Raw genomic sequence first — 21,966 nt, 5'->3', positions numbered from 1 at the left:
AGAACAAACAACTCGATCACCTGATTCTGGCTCAGAAGCCCCAGGTCCCTTCTATCCCCAATCCTTTCGCGTGGCCCAGTTTTAAAAATCTGCGGAGAGAAGGACTAGATGCCAGGAAGCCTGTTGATTCAACATGCCACCCAACTCACGGGTTCCGGGTGTTACCAGGCTGGGAAAAGCTTTGAGACTCTGAGCAACTGCAGCGCTTTCCTCCCCCTTCCCCCCATAAAGCAGGGAAGGCCAGGCCCCCACTTCTTCCCACATACGGCTCCCCATTGCCTCTTCCCTTACGGGACCAGGCCCTAGGAGCCCGGTTCCCCACCTGACTCCTGCGAGAAACACGCTCTCCAGTCGGAACTTTACTTGCCTGAAGTCCACCGCTCCTCCGGTGCGCTAAGCCCCCACCGAGGAAAATGGAGTCGTCGAACCGAGACTGGGAAAAGATAGTACGGACCCACCGCACTGCTCCTCCGCCGCCGCCGCCGCCGCCGCCGCCGCCGCTGCGTCAACGTGCTACGTCATTTCCGGCTCTCTGTCACCGGGAGTGGGTGGGCCATTTCTTGTTCCCTCTCCCGCTCTCGGGAGCTTTCGTCCCGTGGGTGCGAACGGTAACCGAAGCGGCTCAGGAAGGCAGCTGTCACTGAGCCCCTGGAACAGAGCGAGAGTATCGTAAGTAACCAGGCTCAGCCTGTTTCTCAGGCCGCTCTAGCCAAATAAACCATAAAGATCCGACTCGGGCTTCTTCACTTCCTTCTCTCCGTGGTATCGTCTTCAGCTTCCGGTTCCGGGGAGGGGCCGCGTTTTCTTCGAAGATTTGGGGCTCCGCGATACAGCTAGGATGGCTGTAGTACCTCTACTGTTATTGGGGGGTTTGTGGAGCGCTGTGGGTGCTTCCAGCCAGGCTGTCGTTACTTGCGGCTCCGTGGTGAAGCTACTCAATACGCGCCACAACGTCCGACTGCACTCACACGACGTGCGCTATGGGTCAGGTAATGCTGGGGATCGGGCTCGGGTGGGCTAGGGAGGCCTGGGAGTATCTGAAGGGGCGGGGCCTAAAGAAAATCTGAGGGTGTGGTCTGGGAAGGTTAGGTGTTCCCTGGGAAGGTTCCTCAGGTCCGGAGAGTCGGAGAACTGAGTTGTTCTAAGGCATCTTAATCGCAACACCACCTAATATTTGGTGAACTACGGGCCAGGCACGTTACCTATGTACTTTTTCCGCTTATTAACATTCATGTAAGGTGATACTATTGTTATCCTCATTTCACAGATGAGTTAACAGACGCAGAGAAATTAAATCGTTTATTCAAAGCCTTGCAGCTAGCAAATGTCAGGGTTCTATCCAAATCTATCCAGGTTCAAAGCCTGCTTTAGAGACAAACAAGAAAATTACAGGAAGTGCTGTGTCTGAAATTTTAAAGTTACAGTAAGTACTGTATCTGAAACTTTAAACTCCAAGAGCTCACTCGTTGACTACAACCCTTTGTCTTCCAGCTCTTCTGCATCTTACACTTGCTCCTTAATTCCTATCTTTTGGGCCCCTTCTACCCAAATCTTAACCTCCTTCTTGTAAGGAACTTGGAGCAGTGACAGGAATTGCAGAGAAACTTTTTTTTTTAAGCATTTGAAATTAAAATGTTTAATAATAAGTTATGTGGATTCATTCATTCAGCATAGGTCTTAATGAGTTCCTACTATATGACTAGAATTGTACTACCTGCAAGGAGATTCAGTAGTGATAATCAGTCAAGAAAATTACAATATAATAAAAACAGACCAAAAAAAGAAAGTCTTATCTGCCTGAAAAAAAAAGATAAACAAACAAAAAAAGAATAAAGGTCAGCTAGTGAGATGTGAGAGGCATCTAAGATAGCTGGTAGAATTCTATCTTGAATGACTGATGATGCTGTTTGCTGAGGGAGGAAAGAGTTCTGTCAGATGGGCTAGTCTGGTTCATGATTCCCAAAACCTATCTGATCAGTTAGACTAGGCAAGGATGTGAGTTATCATCACTGCGATGTCTTAATAATCCTAGCACCTATTCAGTGAACACCTAACATGTTGTCAGGCTTATTTTTTAATTTGCTTTGGTTTCCAACTTTTTATCTACTGAATTAGAGTGGAGGTGGACAGAGGCTTGGAAGTAGCAATCTGTAGGTTTAAAAAGCTCTTCAGGTGGTTCTGATGGACAGCCAGATTTGGGAACCAGGTTCAGTCTGGAACTCAGAAAAGGGATCTGTGCTGAGCCTGAGATACCACACTAGATGCAACATTAAATACAACATCTTGTACAGACTGTGGTTGAAAATGTCAGGGTAGTGGATGAAATTGCCCAGGATGAACTGTGGTTCTCAATCTAGGATCAATATGAATAACTTGAGAAACTTGTTAAAAATACAAATGCTTTTGTCCTGACCCTCAGCAATTTAAGAACTACAGGTGGAAACATATGAAGGCCAGGCATAGAACTTTGGATAATCCCAAGGTATAAGGATTTGGAGGAGGAAGTGAAGGGTTGAATAGAAAGCAGAAAATGTAGGAGACAAAATGTAGACCATGGTTTAGCAGTGAAGCATGGCTGTGAGGACCCCAGAGAGCTGTAAGGCAGTAACCAGAAGTAGGAAGGGAGACTTGGTTTGGCTTTTCTGAAAAAGAAAGATATAATAAAGTCATGAGCTGAGTGGAAGGAGACAGTAGAAAGGAGCTGATAGTTGGCTATATTTACCCATGTAACTGGCACAAGGCATAATGGTATACGTGGTAAAAGCGAAATATCGAAAGTCTGTGGTCAGGCAAGGCCATGGAGCTGAAAGCAAAGCTAGAAGGAACAGGTAAAACTGTTGGAGGAAAGTGTCTGGGAAATACGAATGCTTTCAAAGACCTCGGTAGTGAATGAAGCCTAGGAAAGAGGGTATCCCCGGTGTTTATGAGAGTAGCTCATTTGGGGAAACCTGACAATTTAAAGCTGTTGGAAGAAATATGATCTTAGTGAGATATGATGCAGAATGGTTAAGAGTGTTCTAGAGTCGGGCTGTCTAGGTTCATTGAATCCCAGCCTTGTTTCTTAGAGTTGTGTGACCTTGGGTATGCTGGGGATAATAATACCTACTTCAGCAAATAGTTGTAGATGTCAAATAAGAATATTCAAATGAAGGACTTAGGTCAGTGCCAGATACCCAGTAAGTCCTCACACACTGTGGTGCTGAGCAGTCTTAGTAATTACACATTAGCTATCAGCGATTATTTGTATACTGCCCCCGCCCCCACCCCCCCCCACCCCCCGCTTTTTAAATCCTGTAGCTAGATTTTTTCTTTTTTTGAGAGACATGGGAGGAAGGCAGGAGAATCACTTGAACCAGAGAATTGGAAGTTGCAGTGAGCCGAGATTGCACCACTGCACTCCAGCCTGGTGACAGAACAGACTCTGTCTCAAAAAAAAAAAAGAAAGAAATTAAAAGACAGAGTCTTACTCTGTCGTCCAAGCTGAGGTGCAGTGACACAATCACGACTCATTGCAGCCTTGACCTCCTGGGCCCAAGCAATCCTTACATCTCAGCCTCCTGAGTAGCTGGGACTGCAAGTGCACCCCACCACACCTGATTAATTTTTTGCGTCTTTTGTAGAGATGGAGTTTTGTCAGTTGCCTAGGCTTGCTCTTGAATTCCTGGGCTCAAGTGATCTGCCCACCTTGACCTCCCAAAGTGCTGGGATTGACGGTGATCCACTGTATGCAGCCTCTGCCTCTTTTTTTTCTTTTAAATATAAAAATTTTTTTTTTTAGGCTGGGTGTGGTGGCTCACACCTGTAATCCTAGCACTTTGGGAGGCTGAGGCAGTTGGATTGCTTGAGCCCAGGAATTTGAGACCAGCCTGGGCAACATGGCAAAAACGCATCTCTACAAAAAACAGAAAAATTAACCGGGTGTGGTGGCAGGCGCCTGAAATCCCAGCTACTTGGGAGGCTGAGGTAGGAGGATCACCTGAGCCTGGGAGGTCAAGGCTGTGGTAAGCTGTGATCATACCACTGCACTCCAGCCTGAGTGACAGAGGGACCCTGTCTCAAAAAAATATATATATATATGTCTATTTTTTTTTTTTTAGAGACCAGATTTTGCTATGTTGCTGAGGCTGGTCTCGAACTCCTGAACTCAAGGGATCCTCCCACCTCAGCCTCCCAAAGTGCTTGGATTACAGGCATGAGCCACTGTGCCAGACCTCGAAGGATACTTTTTTTTTTTTTGAGACAGAGTCTTGCCCTGCCACCCAGGCTGGAGTGTGGTGGCGCGATCTCAGCTCACTGCAACCTCCACCTCCCAGATGCAAGCAATTCTTCTGCCTCAGCCTCCCAAGTAACTGGGATTACAGGCGCATGCGACCATGCCCAGCTAATTTTTATATTTTTCGTAGAGACAGGGTTTCACCATGTTGGCCAGGCTGGTCTCGAACTCCTGACCTTGTGTTCTGCCTACCTCAGCCTCCCAAAGTGCTGGGATTACAGGCGTGTGCCACTGTGCCCTGTTCAAAGAATACTTTTATAATAATTGACCACTCATGGGAGTTGGGCGCTGTAATGCCTGCTTAAAGTTGGCAATATAAAGTGGTCTCATTTTAATTGTGAAATATAAACTTTTTTCTTTTTCTTTTTTTTTTTTTTTTTTGAGGCGGAGTCTCGCTCTGTCGCCCGGACTGGAGTGCAGTGGCCAGATCTCAGCTCACTGCAAGCTCCGCCTCCCGGTTTCCGCCATTCTCCTGCCTCAGCCTCCCGAGTAGCTGGGACTACAGGCGCCCGCCACCTCGCCCGGCTAGTTTTTGTATTTTTAGTAGAGACGGGGTTTCACCGTATTAGCCAGGATGGTCTCGATCTCCTGACCTCGTGATCCGCCCGTCTCGGCCTCCTTTTTTTTTTTTGAAACAGAGTCTCTGTTGCCCAGGCTGGAGTACAGTGGCGCAGTCTTGGCTCGCTGCAAGCTCCGCCTCCCAGGTTCCCGCCATTCTCCTGCCTCAGCCTCCTGAGTAGCTGGGACGACAGGCACCCACTACCGCGCCCGGCTAATTTTTTGTATTTTTAATGGAGACGGGGTTTCACCATGGTCTCGATCTCCTGACCTTGTGATCCGCCTGCCTTGGCCTCCCAAAGTGCTGGGATTATAGGCGTGAGCTACCATGCCCGACCGAAAAATAAACATTTTTATCGTAATAGTTAATGAGCATGAATAATATTACAAACGTGTTAAAATTATATGATTAGACACATTAGGGGCTATCCAGGCTAGTGTCTACAGGTTAGTACTGCCTGTGCCTCAAAAAACTCAACATAAATTTGTGCCTTGGATATCCTTTGATGCAAACTCTTACAATTTTCTGATATGACATACCCTTAAGTATACTTTATCATATAATAACTAGTATTATGTAGACACAGTTTTTTTTTTTTTTTTTTTTTTTGAGACGGAGTCTGGCTCTGTCACCCAGGCTGGAGGGCAGTGGCGCGATCTCGGCTCACTGCAACCTCCGCTTCCCGGGTTCAAGTGATTCTCCTGCCTCAGCCTCCTGAGTAGCTGGGATTACAGGCCGCCGCCACCATGCCCAGCTAATTTTTGTATTTTCAGTAGAGACGGGGTTTCACTGTGTTGGTGGGGCTGGTCTTGAACTCCTGACTTCCTGATCCGCCTGCCTCAGCCTCCCAAAGTGCTGGAATTACAAGCGTGAGCCACCATGCCCAGCACATTTTGTATTTTTTATAAATAATGTTGTAGAAGAAAAAATATTGCCAAGCATAGCATTTTTCTCCCCACCCCTTCTTGCCTGTTTTATGACACAGGGCACAATATTGGCCATAGGCAATAAGGGTGAGGTTGAGCTCACTTGCCATTTTTTTTTTTGAGGAATGGGTACCAAATTTATTTGTTGATTTCTTACATTTGAAGTACACAGTCACATCCTTGACCTGAAATTCTTTGCCATAGCCCTTCACTGTGACACAATTGCAACCAACCACTTTACAAAGTTTTCCTTGTCTTGTCAGTTTTCCGGAGGCTTAGCCATTTATCTGGTTTCTTAAGGTCATCAACCTTAATTGGGTTGATTTGGTGTTCAGCACAAAGCCACCCCTAGCTTGATATACATAGGCTCTTCACAATTGAATGCAAGCACACAAAGATGGGCTTGGCCCTTATCTAAGGCCTTGGCAGCTTTTCAGGTTCCTACCTGCTAGGCCATCATGGCTGAGGGCGGTCTTCAGCCTCTTGTAAAGCAGCATTAATAATCCATTACACCTGCAGCAGCGTGTCTTCCTTGGTCATGGTGGGTTACGGGTGAAGCTGAATCTTTTTTTTTTTTTTTTTTTTTTTTGAGACGGAGTCTCACTCTGTCGCCCAGGCTGGAGTGCAGTGGCCGGATCTCCGCTCACTGCAAGCTCAGCCTCCCGGGTTTACGCCATTCTCTCGCCTCAGCCTCCCGAGTAGCTGGGACTACAGGTGCCCGCCATCTCGCCCGGCTAATTTTTTGTATTTTTTTAGTAGAGACGGGGTTTCACAGTGTTAGCCAGGATGGTCTCGATCTCCTGACCTCGTGATCCGCCCGTCTCGGCCTCCCAAAGTGCTGGGATTACAGGCTTGAGCCACCGCGCCCGGCCGAAGCTGAATCTTGAGCACCCTTGAGCTTCTGTCTCTGAGCATGTTGTCCATGGCAGAGAAAGAGAGTTGTCTTTCTTTTCTTAACTGCAGGTAGTGGGCAGCAGTCAGTGACAGGTGTAACCTCTGTGGATGACAGCAACAGTTACTGGAGGATACGGGGGAAGACCGCCACAGTGTGTGAGAGGGGAACCCCCATCAAGTGTGGCCAGCCCATCCGGTTGACACATGTCAACACTGGCCGAAACCTCCATAGTCACCACTTCACTTCACCTCTTTCTGGAAACCAGGTGAGGTGGCTTTCGATGGATCGTTGCTGCTCTGCATTACTCAGTGGGTGCTTGTTTGATCTCTTGGTTCTTAATTGTTTCTTTTCTAGGTGTAGCTGTTCTCTTTTGTGCAGACCTGGGGAAATGGCTCTGTTTTTGTGTGAGGTGTATTTTGTTTTTATTTTTTTGTTTCTGAGATGAAGTGTCTCTGTCACCCAGGCTGCAGTGCAGTGGCATGATCTTGGCTCAGTGCAACCTCTGCCTCTGGCTTCAAGAAAGTCTCCTGCCTTAGTCTCCCGGGTAGCTGGGATTACAGGTGCATGCCACCATGCCCGGCTAATTTTTGTATTTTTTTTTTTTTTTTTTTTGAGACGGAGTCTCACTCTGTCACCCAGGCTGGAGTGCAATGGCATGGTTTCAGCTCACTGCAATCTCTGCCTCCTGGGTTCAAGTGGTTCTCCCACCTCAACCTCCCGAGTGGCTGGGACTATAGGCATGTGCCACCACACTCGACTAATTTTTTTTTTGTATTTTTAGTAGAGATGGGGTTTCACTATGTTGGCCAGGCCGGTCTTAAACTCCTGACCTCGTGATCTGCCCACCTCAGCCTCCCAAAGTGCTGGGATTACGAGCGGGAGCCACTGTGCCTGGCCTAATTTTTGTATTTTTAGTAGAGATGGGTTTTCACTATATTGGTCAGGCTGGTCTCGAACTCTTGACCTCAGGTGATCCACTGGCCTTGGCCTCCTGAAAATGTTGGGATTATAGGCATGAGCCACTGCACCTGCCTGGTCTGTTTTGTAAGTGTGAAGAAAATCGTTTCTGGTCCAAGTGGAGACAACAACTAAACCAAATCAAGAAATGGGAAGGACAGACAGACTGGATATACATTAGCATATCATAAGTTCTGATATCCTGTAATAAAGAAACCCAATGTTTTCCAAATTGTAGGGGTTTTTTGTTTTGTTTTGTTTTGTTTTATTTAATGATGCTAACTAGTTACATTAGGAAAATGGATTTGCTATTGTGTCACTTATGTTTTCTGTTTTTATTTATTTATTTATTTTTTATTTTTTGAGACGGAGTCTCGCTCTGTCACCCAGGCTGGAGTGCAGTGGCCAGATCTCAGCTCACTGCAAGCTCCGCCTCCCGGGTTTACGCCATTCTCCTGCCTCAGCCTCCCGAGTAGCTGGGACTACAGGTGCCCGCCACCTTGCCCAGCTAGTTTTTTGTATTTTTTAGTAGCGACGGGGTTTCAACCGTGTTAGCCAGGATGGTCTCAATCTCCTGACCTCGTGATCCGCCCATCTCGGCCTCCTAAAGTGCAGGGATTACAGGCTTGAGCCACGGCGCCTGGCCTGTTTTTTGTTTTTAAACAGGATCTCGCTCTGTCACCCAGGCTGTAGTGCAGTGGTGTGATCTTGCTCACTGCAGCCTCAGCCTCGTAGGCTCAAGCAGTTCTCCCACCTCAGCCCTCACTACAGGCTCACGCCACCATGCCTGGCTAATTTTCGTATTTTTTTTGTAGATAATGGGGTTTTGCCATGTTGCCCAGGCTGGTCTCAAACTCCTGAGCTCAAGCTATCTGCCCGCTTCAGTGTCCCAAAGTGCTGGAATTACAGGCATAAGCCACTGTGCCTGGCCTTGTGCTACTGGGTTTTTTTTGTTTTTTTTTTTTTTGAGGCGGAGTCTCGCTCTGTCGCCCAGGCTGGAGTGCAGTGGCCGCATCTCAGCTCACTGCAAGCTCCGCCTCCCAGGTTCACGCCATTCTCCTGCCTCAGCCTCCCGAGTAGCTGGGACTACAGGCGCCAGCCACCTCGCCCGGCTAGTTTTTTTGTATTTTTCAGTAGAGATGGGGTTTCACCATGTTAGCCAGGATGGTCTCGATCTCCTGACCTCGTGATCCGCCCGTCTCGGCCTCCCAAAGTGCTGGGATTACAGGCTTGAGCCACTGTGCCTGGCCTGTGCCACTGTTTTAAGCCTTGAGTTATCAGGGGATGTGGACCCCTTAATGACTCCTTCCCTATCCCCACCCCCTGTATACAGTTTTCCCTATTAACATCTTACCTTGGAAGGGTAAATTTGCTACATTTAATGAAGCAATATTGATACAGTTTTATTAACTAAAGTCCATAGTTTTTTCCTGATTCCCTTAGCTTTTTGTTTTTGTTTTTTTTTTTGAGACGGAGTCTCGCTTTCTCCCAGGCTGGAGTGCAGTGGCACGATCTCAGCTCACTGCAACCTCCGCCTCCCAGGTTCAAGCTGTTCTTCTGCCACAGCCTCCTGAGTAACTGGGATTTCAGGCACCTGCCACCACGCCTGGCTGCTTTTTGTATTTTCAGTAGAGACGGGGTTTCACCAAGTTGTCCAGGCTGGTCTCGAACTCCTGACCTTGTGATCCACCCGCCTCGGTCTCCCAAAGTGCTGGGATTACAGGAGTGAGGTCTCTGTGTCTGGTCCTTTAGTTTTTACCTAATGTTCTTTTTCCATTCCAAAATACCACATTACATATACTTGGCATGTCTCATTAGGCTGTTCTTGGCTGTGACAGTTTTTCAGACTTCCCTAGTTTTTGATACCTTGACAGCTTTGAGGAGTGCTGGTCAGGTGTATTGTAGATTGCCCCTCTATTGGAATTTGTCTGTTTCTCTTGTGATTAGACTGGACTTATAAAGGATTTGAGAGGATGATCACTGAGGTAAAGTGCCATTTTTATCCCATCATATCAGGGGTACATACTGTCTTTATGATTTGTGACTGTTGATGTAGACCTTGATTACCTGGCTGAAGTAGTGTTTGTTGGTTAGGTTTCTCCTGTAAAGTTACTCTCTTCGTTTTCCCCCTTTCCATACACTTTTTGGAAGGATGTCACTATGTGCATTTCACTCTTACAGACTGGAGAGTTACATTCTCTCTCTACCTTAGGGTGGAATATCTACATATGTTATTTGGGATTTTTCGATATGGGGGATTTGTCTCTTTTCCCCAATTGATTTATTCAGTTATTTACATTAGCATAAACTGATGGATAGTTTATACTTTGTTATAATCTAATACTACTATATTTTGTTGCTCAAATTTTTCCAACTTTGGCCATCAGGAATTCTTTCAGCTGGCTTTGTGTCCATTTGACAGTATCCCATTGTGTGTTTGTGTATATGTGAGTGCACTTTAAAGCACTTCTTTCCTTTCTGGCACCAAAAGATGCTCCGGGCTTATCTTGTTTATTTCTTGTTCCAGTACTATAATCAGCTATTTCTCCAAGGAGCTCTGCTTCCTTTTATTGGAGAATGATATTAAAACCAAGTTCTAGGCCTTATGTAAGCTTGTTGCTACTGAAGTGTTTCTTTTAGGCCCTCTCACTTGACAGAATAAAGAACCGTAGGCCGGGCGCAGTGGCTCACGCCTGTAATCCCAGCACTTTGGGAGGCCGAGGCAAGTGGATCACGAGGTCAGGAGTTCAAGACCAGCCTGGCCAACATGGTGAAACCCCGTATCTACTAAAGTACAAAAATTAGCTGGGCATGGTGGCGGGCGCCTGTAATCCCAGCTACTCGGGAGGCTGAGGTAGGAGAATCGTTTGAACCTGGGAGGTGGAAGTTGCAATGAGCTGAGATTGCACTATTGCACTCCAGCCTGGGTGACAGGGTGAGACTCCATCTCAAAAAAAAAAAAAAATTAAATAAAAAAACTGTATCTGTGTATCCTTACTCATGTATATATACATATCTATAAATTTTTATTTGCATAGCCATCTGTATCTATATTAAGTTAAATGAGGTTTCTTTTTCTTTTTTTTTCTTAAGATGGGTTCTTTCTATGTTATCCAGGCTGGAGTGCAGTGGCTACTCACATGTGTGATCATAGACTCACAGGTGTGATCATAGTGCACTAGAGCCTCAAACTTCTTGGCTCAAGCAGTCCTCTTGCCTCAACCTTCCAAGTAGTTGGGAATACAGGCATGCCCCACTGTGGCTGGCTAGGGTTCTTATTGATGTATATATGTATGTATTTAGACTCTTGCTCTGTTGCCCAGGCTGGAGTGCAGTGGCGCGATCTCGGCTCACTGCAAGCTCCGCCTCCCGGGTTCACACCATTCTCCTGCCTCAGCCTCCCAAGTAGCTGGGACTATAGATGCCCACCACCACGCCTGGCTAATTTTTTGTATTTTTAGTAGAGATGGGGTTTCACCGTGTTAGCCAGGATGGTCTCGATCTCCTGACCTTGTGATCTGTCTGCATCAGCTTCCCAAAGTGCTGGGATTACAGGCATGAGCCACCGGGACCGGCCACTGATGTCTTTAGCTGTAATCCATTACCACATAGGTCATCCTAGCCTCCTGCCTGTGCTAATTTGTAAATTCCCACTCCAACAGTAAGATACCTTGTTCCCACCATCTGCCATCCATGTATTGAACTTCAGTTCAGTTCCAGTATACAAATATAGCAGTATCAGAATTACATACTGGTATCCTCCTGGGAAACAGTTTTATTAAGTAGAGTATATACATACACACACACATACACACTCATGCTTCTGAAATAATCAGTAATTTTTCCATTGCCATTGTATAGAAACTGAATATTTGGTCTTAAGGATGATGGGATTTAGATGAGGAGTAGAATATAGAGAACTTGCTCTCTCTCTCACTGCCAAGAAGAAAGAAAGAAAGAGAGGGAGGGAAAGGAAAGGAAAGGAAAGGAAAAGGGAAAGGGAAAGGGAAAGGGAAAGGGAAAGGGATATAGAGAACTTGCTGTTTTGCTCAGTTAATATTTGCTATCTCATTTAATTCTCACAGTTGCTCTGTAAGGTGATATTGTGATCATTTTATAGAAGAGAAAACAAAGGCTCAAAGGATTTACAGAGGAAGGGATCAAGTTGAGATTCAAGGTCACCCTGACTCTCAGAGTCCATTCCCTTTTGAACTTGTCATCAGGTCATTTAAAATCTAGTTAAGAGAATGAAGCAGTAATAAAGTCAAATAACAAGAGATACAAAGTATTTTAAGGGCTGAAAGTGGTGGCTCATGCCTGTACTCCCAGCAATTTAGTAGGCTGAGGTGGGTGGATCACTTGAGGCTGGGAATTTGAGACCAGCCTGGTCAACATTGTGAAACCCCATCTCTATTAAAAAATACCAAAATTAGCTGGGTGTGGTAGCACATGCCTGTAATCCCAGCTACTCTGGAGGCTGAGGCATGAGAATCGCTAGAACCCAGGAGGTAGAGGTTGCAGACAGCCGAGATTGTGCCACTGCACTCCAGCCTGGGTGACAGAACGAGATGCTGTCTCAAAAAATAAAGTATTTTAAAGCCAGGACGGTGGCTCACACCTATAATCCCAACACCTTGAAAGACCAAGTGGGGAGAATCATTTAAGACCAGGAGTTGGAGACCAGCCAAGGCAACACAGTTGCCTACAAAAGAAACTTTTAATTACCTGGGTGTGGTGGTATAGGCCTGTAGTCTTATAGTCTTAGCTACTCAGGAGGTGAGGCCATAAGACCGCTTGAGGCACTGCACTACAGCCTGGGCAACAGAGCAAGATCCCAAGTTTTTTTTTTTTTTTTGAGACAAAGTCTTGCTCTTGTCACCCAGGCTGGAGTGCAATGGTGCAGTCTTGGCTCACTGCAACCTTCGGCTCACTGCAACCTCTACCTCCCGGGTTCAGGCGATTCTCCCGCTTCAGCCTCCCAAATAGCTGGGATTACAGGCGCCTGCCACCATGCCTGGATAATTTTTGTATTTTTAGTAGAGACGGGGTTTCACCATGTTGGCCAGGCTGGTCTTGAACTGCTGACCTCAGGCGATCCGCCCGCCTCCCCCTCCCAAAGTGCTGGGATTACAGGAGTGAGCTACTGTGCCTGGCCAAGATCCCAACTCTTACAAAGAAAACAAAAAGAAAGAAATACTGTTTTAACACTGTAATAGAAAATATAAGGCAACTATAGTATTAATTGCAAAATAAGTGTTTGGACCATAATCATTTTTTTCTTTGTTTTTGATGCCATAACTCAGATAAGAACCATGGACCATAATCTTACAGCAACGAATTTTTTCCTCTTACGTCCTTTGTGTCTTTTGTCTTTTTCCATGGTTCATGGTTTATTTTAAACAACACTGGAATGGCTGGGTACGGTGGCTCATGCCTGTAATCCCAGCAGTTTGGGAGGCCAAGGCGGGCGGATCACCTGAGGTCGGGAGTTCGAGACCAGCCTGACCAACATGGAGAAACTCTGTCTCTACTAAAAATACAAAGTTAGCCAGGTGTGGTGGCATATGCCTGTAATCTCAGCTACTAGGGAGGCTGAGGCAGGAGAATTGCTTGAACCTGGGAGGCGGAGGTTGCAGTGAGCCGAGATTGCGCCATTGCACTCCAGCCTGGGCAACAAGAGCAAAAATCCATCTCAAAAAACAAAACAAAACAAAAAAACGAAACCCTGGAAAGCAGCTGAATTTTTTTTTTTTCTTTTTTTTGGGAAGGGGTCTTGCTCTGTCATCCAAGCTGGAGTGCAGTAGTGTGATCACAGCTCATTGCAGCCTTGATCTCCCAGACTCAGGCGATAGCTGTAGTAGCTGAGTACTATAGGCATGCGCCACCATGCCCAGCTAATTTCTTTCTTTTTTTTTTTTGGAGACCAGAGTTTCACTCTTGTTGCCCAGGCTGGAGTGCAATGGCATGATCTCTGCTCACCGCAACCTCTGCCTCCTGGTTCAAGCGATTCTTCTGCCTCAGCCTCCTGAATAGCTGGGATTACAGGCATGTGCCACCACACCCAGCTACTTTTGTATTTTTAGTAGAGACAGTTTCTCCATGTCGGTCAGGCTGGTCTTGAACTCCTGACCTCAGCTAATTTCTTTTGTGTTTTTTTTTAGGGATAGGGTTTCACCATGTTGCCCAGGCTGTTCTCAAACTCCTGGGCTCAAGTGATCTGCCCCGCTCAGCTTCCCAAAGTGCTCGGATTACAGGCATGAGCCTGGCCCCCTCTGATTTTTTACTTCAAGGTGGCCTTCTTTTTCTTCCCATTGCTTCCCACTCCTTTTCAAGCCGTTGTCAACCATGCTAATGTTACTACCTTCTGTGTTTTCCAGGAAGTGAGTGCTTTTGGTGAGGAAGGTGAAGGTGATTATCTGGATGACTGGACAGTACTCTGTAATGGACCCTACTGGGTGAGAGATGGTGAGGTGCGGTTCAAACACTCTTCCACTGAGGTACTGCTATCTGTCACAGGAGAACAATATGGTCGACCTATCAGTGGGCAAAAAGAGGTGCATGGCATGGCCCAGCCAAGTCAGAACAACTATTGGAAAGCCATGGAAGGCATCTTCATGAAGCCCAGTGAGTTGTTGAAGGCAGAAGCCCACCATGCAGAGCTATGAATCTAGAGGCTCTGAGCCACTGTTAACGCACAATGTTCATAGACATCTGTTGCTGCCTCACCTTGGGATCTCTGCCACAAGTTCCTTGGGCAGTGGCCATGTCACCACTGAGATGAAGATACACAACAGAAAATAGCTGTATTTGGAAACTTCAGCTCTGCACACTTGAACTAGTCACTGTCCCAGACTTGGTGTGGGGTCAGTTCTTTCTGAGTCGAGGACTTGCTGGTAAAGGGGCAGATGTTTTTTATTCATACTGATAAAACAAACTGAGGGGAACATACCTCTTAGCTGGTAAACTTTTACTCTTCAGGAGCTTGGCATCATGGACTGTTAATGTATGTGATTTTTCCCCTATTTTCTCTCTCCAAAATGATAAAAACAATAATTTTATTATTAGTCACTGTGTTGTTATTTATTAGGTGTGCCATTTCATTAGCTGCTTAATCCTCTAGTCCTAAGACTCTTTGGAGACGCTGTGAACCTCCAATGTGGGCCCTTTTAAGAGCTTTACTTGCATACAAGCCTTTTCTCTTTTTACTTTGACTACTCTCCAGGCATCTCATCTTTAATAGATCTTTGACTAATTATAGCTAAAAACTCACAGAATACAGCATAATAAACAGCCAGTGAGATGTTTGCTTTGTATCTTACTGCAAATGAGAAAAAGGGGTAGGGGTAGAAAGAATGAACCAGTATTTATTCACTGGTAAATACTAGGTACCATATTATAGATTTTTTTTTTTTTTTTTGAGACGGAGTCTCCCTCTGTCGCCCGGGCTGGAGTGCAGTGGCCAGATCTCAGCTCACTGCAAGCTCCGCCTCCCGAGTTTACGCCATTCTCCTGCCTCAACCTCCCCAGTAGCTGGAACTACAGGCGCCCGCCACCTCGCCTGGCTAGTTTTTTGTATTTTTTAGTAGAGACGGGGTTTCACCATGTTAGCCAGGATGGTCTCGATCTCCTGACCTCGTGATCCGCCCGTCTCGGCCTCCCAAAGTGCTGGGATTACAGGCTTGAGCCACCGCGCCCGGCCTAGATATTTTTATTTATTTAATTTTTTTTTTTTTTTTTTTGAGACGGAGTCTCGCTCTGTTGCCCAGGCTGGAGTGCAGCGGCGTGATCTCAGCTCACTGCAAGCTCCGCCTTCTGGGTTCACGCCATTCTCCTGCCTCAGCCTTCCAAGTAGCTGGGACTTCAGGTCCCCGCCACCACGCCCTGCTAATTTTTTGTATTTTTTTTTTTTTTTTTCTGAGACGGAGTCTCGCTCTGTCGCTCAGGCTGGAGTGCAGTGGCTGGATCTCAGCTCACTGCAAGCTCCGCCTCCCGGGTTTACGCCATTCTCCTGCCTCAGCCTCCCGAGTAGCTGGGGCTACAGGCGCCCGCCACCTCGCCCAGCTAGTTTTTTGTATTTTTTAGTAGAGACGGGGGTCTCACCGTGTTAGCCAGGATGGTCTCGATCTCCTGACCTCGTGATCCGCCCGTTTCGGCCTCCCAAAGTGCTGGGATTACAGGCTTGAGTCACCGTGCCTGGCCAATTTTTTGTATTTTTAGGAGAGACGGGGTTTCACCATGTTAGCCAGGATGGTCTCAATCTCTTGACCTCGTGATCTGCCTGCCTCGGCTTCCCAAAGTACTGAGATTACAGGTGTGAGCCACTGCGCCTGGCCTATAGATCTTACTTCATTTAATCTTCACAGAATTCATATAGGGTAATACTGCATTTTTATCAGTGCAGCAGAAAAGTTGAATAACTGCCTGAATTCTTTTTTTTTTTTTTTTTTTTGAGACAAGGTCTTTGCTCTGTCACCCAGGCGGGAAGGGCGCAATCACGGCTTATTACAGCCTTGACCTCCCGGGCTCAAGTGATCCTCCTGTGTCAGTTTTTGATTTATCTTAGAGATGAGGTCTCACTATGTTACCCAGGCTGGTCTGGAACTCCTGAGTTCAAGTGATCCTCATGCTGTTGCTTCCCAAAGTGCTGGGATTACACGAGCGAGCTACCATGCCTGGCCTACTGCCTGAATTTTTTTTTTTTTTTTTTTTTGAGATGGAGTCTCACTCTGTTGCCCAGACTGGAGTGCGGTGGCGCAATCTCAGCTCACTGCAACCTCCGCCTCCCAGGTTCAAGTGATTCCCCTGCCTCAGCCTCCTGAGTAGCTGGGACTACAGGCTCCCGCCACCACACCTGACTAATTTTTGTGTTTTTAGTAGAGACGGGGTTTCACCATATTGGCCAGGCTGGTCTTGAACTCCTGACCTTGTGATCCGCCCACCTTGGCCTCCCAAAGTGCTAGGGTTACAGGCAGGAGCCACCACGCCGGGCCTGAATTCTTAAAACTAATAAATCATTTTGGAATAGGAATCCAGCTGTTTCTGACTCAGGTTTTTTTAAGTGCACTACAACTGTGTTTAGCTTTTGGAAAACAAATCCTGGTTTTTGGACAAACATAGATACATATTTCTCCAAAAAGGTGGATAGAAAACCACTTTTGGCCTCTGCCTACCTGATTTCCTCCTTTCCCGTGTCAATTACAGAAAATTTGCTCCTGTAGCTTTCAGTCACGATATTGGTGAACGGAGATGACTGCCATCTGCTGGAATTTCAGTGACTAGCAGGCGTTTTTATTTTTAGAAACTTCCGGGTTTTGTTCGGGGGGGGGGGGGGGGGTTTTTTCTATTTGCTTTGTTAATGTTGAACATTTAGAGACCCCATTTTTGTGCCCAACATGGCCTGTGACGTTAAAAGACTTGGTCTCTTTTACAAGGATTTGTGGTCTCAATAAATGGAGGCTATGAATTAGTTGAACTCCACTGTTGCCTCAACCATACCCCCACTCCCAACTGCCTGCCTTTATTCCACTTCACTTGTGTTGATCCCTTAAGATCTCTCCAGAAAGAAATAGACAAATGATAAAATCAACATTTTAGGCTATGAGATGGTTGGGAGTAGGGCTGGTAACAGTCTAGGGAGAAGGAAGGAAGTGATAGGAGTCTTGGCTCAATAAACAGATCGGATAAGATGAACCAGAGTAGGGATATGTGTTGCACGGCACCCCTCCTTGACTTGGACAGAGGTTTTCAGTGAATTGGGACTTCCCAGACCATCCAGAGGACATACTATGGGGGAAGGCTGCAGATTACAAGGAAGATGACGCAAATATAGTGTATGACCTTGAAACAGCGTTGGAGCTCTTGGGGAGATGTGAAATCACTGATGAGAGGAATAGATAAGGGAGGAAACCAATCAGAGAAGTAAAAGCAACTTTGGGCAACACACAGGTGAAAGATGAAATGGTGTTTTATCTGAGGGAGCCAAAAAGAGAGGCTCTGAGTATAATCTTGAAGGATATATATGGAGATTAGGACGTGGGAGTGAAGGGGTATGAAAGGAGACATGACCTACATCATAATACCTATTTTGAAATCCTCAGGATTTCCTTAGCTTGTGCTGTATCAGTAGACCATCATTCAGATACTGATCCTTAGCAGCACAGTAACTCTGAGGGACCTTTGTCCTGTTCTCTCATTTTACAGAGAAGGAAGCAGGCAAAGCTATGTATTGTCTATTTTAGGTAATTATGTTTGCTTCCCAGATAAACTATTATTTGCTAAAGGGCAAGAACAATATACACTACTTCTGTAGTATCTTCCCGTCTCCTCCATCAGGGCCTAGTTCGTGCCATAAGTAGATTGACCAGAACAGTATTCAAACAGTAAATGAAGTAAAAACTCATTGGCCAGGAACCGTGACACGCGTCTTTAGTCCGAGCTACTCAGGAGGCTGAGGCAGGAGGATCCCTTGAGCCTGCAGGAGTTCGAGACCGGATTGGGCAACGGAGCGAGTCCTCGTCTCAAAAAAAAAACAACAACAACAACAAAAAACACCTCATTAGGTTTCTCTGTGGATGGAATGAGGCGGGATTTTTGAGGCCTTTTAATTACCTCCTAGTTTCTGCCCCAGTAATTTTCAAACAGGATCTTGAATAAGATGGGAGTGCTACCACGTCTGACCAGGGGTGTAACTTACGCAGAACCCTGAGTCCAGGCCTAAGTGGCCAGGCGAACTCCAACTCCCCTCAAAGTGAGCTCAGCGGACCGAAATGAGTCAGCCAGGTCCACCGCCAGCCCAGGGAGTGCGCCCGGACTCCGACCCCCGCGGGTCCCGGAGCCCCGCGATTCCAGTCACCGCGGAGTGCGCCCGGGACGTGTGTCAGCTTTTGGTGGGCTCCCCCTGCGCCCTCCCCGCGGAGCCACGCCCGCTCCTCGCGCACGCAGCCCGTCGGCCCTGCCGGGTCGTGGGGCGGGGCAGGGCTGGGGAGGGAGGCCGTTGGTTGGCTGGCGGGCTGCGGAAGGCGAGGCTCGCGAGCTCACATACGCGTCCTCGCTCAGCGTTTCTCCTGCGCGCGAGGCTGGTCGGCCCGCGGCGGCGCTGCGCGGATCCGGCGTCGGGGCCCGGCATGGCGGGGGCCTGGGCCAAGCCGGGCCGGACCCGGACCTAAATGCCTCTGCTGTTCTCCGCGCTGTTGGTCTTGCTGCTGGTTGCGCTTAGCGCCCTCTTTCTAGGCCGGTGAGGGGCTCCCAGCTGCGGCGGCGGCGGCGGCGGCGGGAGGGAGGGGGCGGAGAGGAGGAAGAAAGACTGAGGAGGGGGCGCGCGCCTTACTGAGGCGCGGGAGGCAGAGTGGGTAGGGTCGAGGGAGGGGGCGCGCGGCGAGTGGAGGGATCGCGAGGAGGCGTGCGGCCCGAGCTGCTGGGAATGGGCTGCAAGCTGGGGAGACTAAGGAAGCGGGCGGGGCCTGAGGAAATGCTGAAGCCAGGAACTGAATAGGAGTGTGAGGAAGGGGCTTGGTTCAGTGGCCTCCCTTTCCCCCTCCACCCGCCCCTGAATGTCCTCTTAGCCAAGCGCGAAGGGCACCTGCAGCATCGGTCTGGGGAGAACAGCATTAGAGCTGCTGGGTCTGACCTCAAAGTGCCTTCTCACGGATACCTGTCTGGAGGCTGGGGACAGGAGACAGACCCTCTAGGGAGTGTGATGGCACAACTAACAGAGCCGCCTCCGCTTTGACTCCTGCTGGAGCCTTCTCTCTCTGCCTCTGGGATTTCTAACAATTTGAAGGATTTTTTTTTTTTTTGGTCTTCAACTTAGAGGGTGGAGTTTCTGGTTTCATCTGGGTGGAGGGGTCAGTCGGGAACTAGGATCTTGATCAGCGTGACTGAATGTATATGACAGAGTGGTGCTTTAGAAGAAAGGAGAGTTGCTCAGATCCAGTTTCAGGACACGACCTTTTGCAAGGCTTTGTACGACCAGCAAGGGGTGAGGGAAACCATCATTGGAAGAAGGTTCTATGAATTAACAAGAATTTTTCTGCAGGTGGCTTGTGGTCCGGTTGGCCACCAAGTGGTGTCAGCGGAAGCTGCAGGCGGAGCTAAAGATTGGCTCCTTCCGCTTTTTTTGGATCCAGAATGTCAGTCTTAAGTTTCAGCAACACCAGCAAACAGTGGTGAGTTCTGGGAAACCCTGGATATGTGTGTAGCATTGATCCAACTGAATTTAAACTCAATTTCCTATTGTTAAAAAAGAAATCCTGGTGGCTTTTCTAGTTAATGCCAGCCTTGCCATTTCTTTGCCAAGATGATCTTAGAGCTAGTTGGAGAATGCTGGGATTGATGCAAATTGTTCAGTTAAAAATGTTTATAGGACACAGAGTGTCCAGGGCACATAACAAAGATACAGAAAAAAGATAACAGGAAATTGAAGAGTTTACTGTTCTAATTTAAGAGGGGATTCAAGGCAACATGCCTATGAAAGAGAAATTCTAATAATCCAGAACCTTTCCTGGCTTGTCAAGCTGCTCCTTGCTGTTTAGCAGCTAGCACACAGCTTTCTCCCTCACTGTTTTAGGAAATTGATAACCTGTGGATTTCCAGCAAACTCCTTAGCCATGATCTTCCGTGAGTACCCTATATTTTCACTTCTCCCCTAAAGGAGTATTTTGGAGTTGGTGTTTGCAGAGTGAGACTCTTCTACAGAGGCCTCACAATCCAAGGAGGAAGGGAGGTGTTGCTGAAGTCTTCCTGTTAGCCTGGGTGCCATTATCTTGTGAGACAGATTTTTTTTTTTTTTTTTTTTTTTTTTTTTGAGACGGAGTCTTGCTCTGTCGCCCGGGCTGGAGTGCAGTGGCCGGATCTCAGCTCACTGCAAGCTCCGCCTCCCGGGTTCACGCCATTCTCCTGCCTCAGCCTCCGGAGTAGCTGGGACTACAGGCGCCCGCCACCTCGCCCGGCTAGTTTTTTGTATTTTTAGTAGAGACAGGGTTTCACCGTGTTAGCCAGGATGGTCTCGATCTCCTGACCTCGTGATCCACCCGTCTCGGCCTCCCAAAGTGAGACAGATATTGATAACTGCTATGAAACTGATCTCTGTGATTTGAGCTATATTTCTAGGAAGGATGAGAAAGTGCATGTGAGGGTGGGGAATAGATTGCTATGGGAGGGATGGACCTAGTGGCAGTGAGATATTTCTCTTCTGGGCAGACACTATGTGGCATTGTGCTTTGGAGAAGTGCGTATCAGAACGGACCTACAGAAAGTTTCTGGCCTGTCTGCCCCATTCTCCCAGAGCGCTGGGGTGGATCAAAAGGAACTGTCCTTCAGCCCATCCTTATTGAAGATCTTCTGCCAAGTGAGACAACTTCTCCCACTGTCCTGGACTGTACTTTGGCATGGTTGGCTTTGGAGTTATGGGTAGATTTTTCTACTATTTTTAGGGCATAATGCTAAGAGCTGCCCCTCTTTCTCATCTGGAAGGGAAGGGCAGTTCCTTAATGTTCATTATTATTCATCCTTGCTTCTTCCTTCCAGCTATTCTCCATTCATGTAGATGCTATAAACATCATGGTTCTCAAGGTGGATACTTCTGAGTCCTTATGGCATATTCAGATCAGTAGAAGCAGATTTCTTTTGGATAGTGATGGGAAAAGGTAAGCACCGGGGAGCAGAGGATCTAGCCGTCCCATTCTTGCCTTAGAGTTGCTTCAGGGCCTCCTTATCAAGGTTTTAAGTTCTCATTCTGTGCAGTTTTGAGGAGATGCTAAGATTAGACATTTCCACTTGCTTTGTCCCTTCTAGCCAACAGAGCTTGACTGGAGGTAAATGGTGAGGAAAGGGGCCAAGTGCTCTAATTTTTTTCCTTTCCCAGGCTCATCTGTGAGGTGAGCTTATGTAAGATCAACAGCAAAGTTCTAAAGAGTGGTCAGCTGGTAAGTATACCATGATCGTTCAGATGCCTCATTTCCTCCTGGGCATAAAGTGTAAAGGAGCTTAGGGCTTGTATTCTGGGTTCTGTGACCTTAGGGGGTTCCCTCAAGTCAGTACCCAGTGTTCCAGATCACATTTTGACCTAAAACTTCCAAACCTTCTTACATACACCTTAGAGGCTTATCATCCCCACAGGAAGACACCTGCCTAGTGGAGCTCTCACTGGCCGTGGACCTGTGTCTCAAGGTGGGCATTAGCAGTCGGCATCTCACGGCTATCACTGTGGATGTGTGGACACTCCATGCTGAGCTGCATGAGGGCCTCTTCCAGAGCCAATTGCTGTGCCAGGGCCCAAGCCTAGCATCTAAGCCTGTTCCCTGTTCAGGTAAAGCCCCAGTCATTGACCTTCTTGATGGCCTTGTTCTCAGGGATTGTT

At 47.3% G+C, this 21,966-nt stretch overlaps 3 protein-coding genes across 4 annotated transcripts in view; 2 read left to right on the top strand and 1 right to left on the bottom strand.

Moving 5' to 3' along the window:
• The window catches only part of SUPT6H (SPT6 homolog, histone chaperone and transcription elongation factor), a 43,790-nt gene extending 43,258 nt beyond the window's left edge, over positions 1 to 532 (bottom strand). Inside the window, exon 1 of the mRNA XM_033181803.1 lies at positions 368 to 532. The gene's annotated coding sequence lies outside the window, so the exon portion shown is untranslated. The remainder of the gene's footprint in view (positions 1 to 367) is intronic.
• On the top strand, positions 533 to 14,674 carry SDF2 (stromal cell derived factor 2). The gene is made up of 4 exons (XM_033181845.1): positions 533 to 669; positions 776 to 989; positions 6,722 to 6,918; positions 13,988 to 14,674. Exons 2-4 carry the CDS (start codon positions 839 to 841, stop codon positions 14,273 to 14,275), a joined length of 636 nt encoding a protein of 211 aa, XP_033037736.1. The 5' UTR covers positions 533 to 669; positions 776 to 838; the 3' UTR covers positions 14,276 to 14,674.
• Positions 14,675 to 18,662: 3,988 nt separating this feature from the next.
• The window catches only part of KIAA0100 (KIAA0100 ortholog), a 33,119-nt gene continuing 29,815 nt past the window's right edge, over positions 18,663 to 21,966 (top strand). Inside the window, exons 1-7 of one of the 2 annotated variants that reach the window (XM_033181792.1) lie at positions 18,663 to 18,843; positions 19,645 to 19,774; positions 20,176 to 20,225; positions 20,808 to 20,955; positions 21,135 to 21,253; positions 21,472 to 21,532; positions 21,726 to 21,915. In XM_033181792.1, the coding sequence (XP_033037683.1) occupies positions 18,776 to 18,843; positions 19,645 to 19,774; positions 20,176 to 20,225; positions 20,808 to 20,955; positions 21,135 to 21,253; positions 21,472 to 21,532; positions 21,726 to 21,915 (766 nt within the window). In that variant the 5' untranslated portion in view covers positions 18,663 to 18,775. The remainder of the gene's footprint in view (positions 18,844 to 19,644; positions 19,775 to 20,175; positions 20,226 to 20,807; positions 20,956 to 21,134; positions 21,254 to 21,471; positions 21,533 to 21,725; positions 21,916 to 21,966) is intronic. The other variant, XM_033181793.1, reaches the window with a different exon arrangement.

Source organism: Trachypithecus francoisi, unplaced genomic scaffold (genome assembly GCF_009764315.1).
Source record: "Trachypithecus francoisi isolate TF-2019V2 unplaced genomic scaffold, Tfra_2.0 Lachesis_group20, whole genome shotgun sequence".
Taxonomy (NCBI): domain Eukaryota; kingdom Metazoa; phylum Chordata; class Mammalia; order Primates; family Cercopithecidae; genus Trachypithecus; species Trachypithecus francoisi.
This window is presented reverse-complemented; position numbering and strand designations above follow the sequence as displayed.

Bases quoted from the DNA above. Each gene is read 5' to 3' on its own strand.
- SDF2 (XM_033181845.1), top strand. From the start codon at position 839: ATGGCTGTAGTACCTCTACTGTTATTGGGGGGTTTGTGGAGCGCTGTG. The intron at 990-6,721 runs GTAATGCTGGGG...TCTTAACTGCAG, and splicing joins CGACGTGCGCTATGGGTCAG to GTAGTGGGCAGCAGTCAGTG. The intron at 6,919-13,987 runs GTGAGGTGGCTT...TGTGTTTTCCAG, and splicing joins CACCTCTTTCTGGAAACCAG to GAAGTGAGTGCTTTTGGTGA.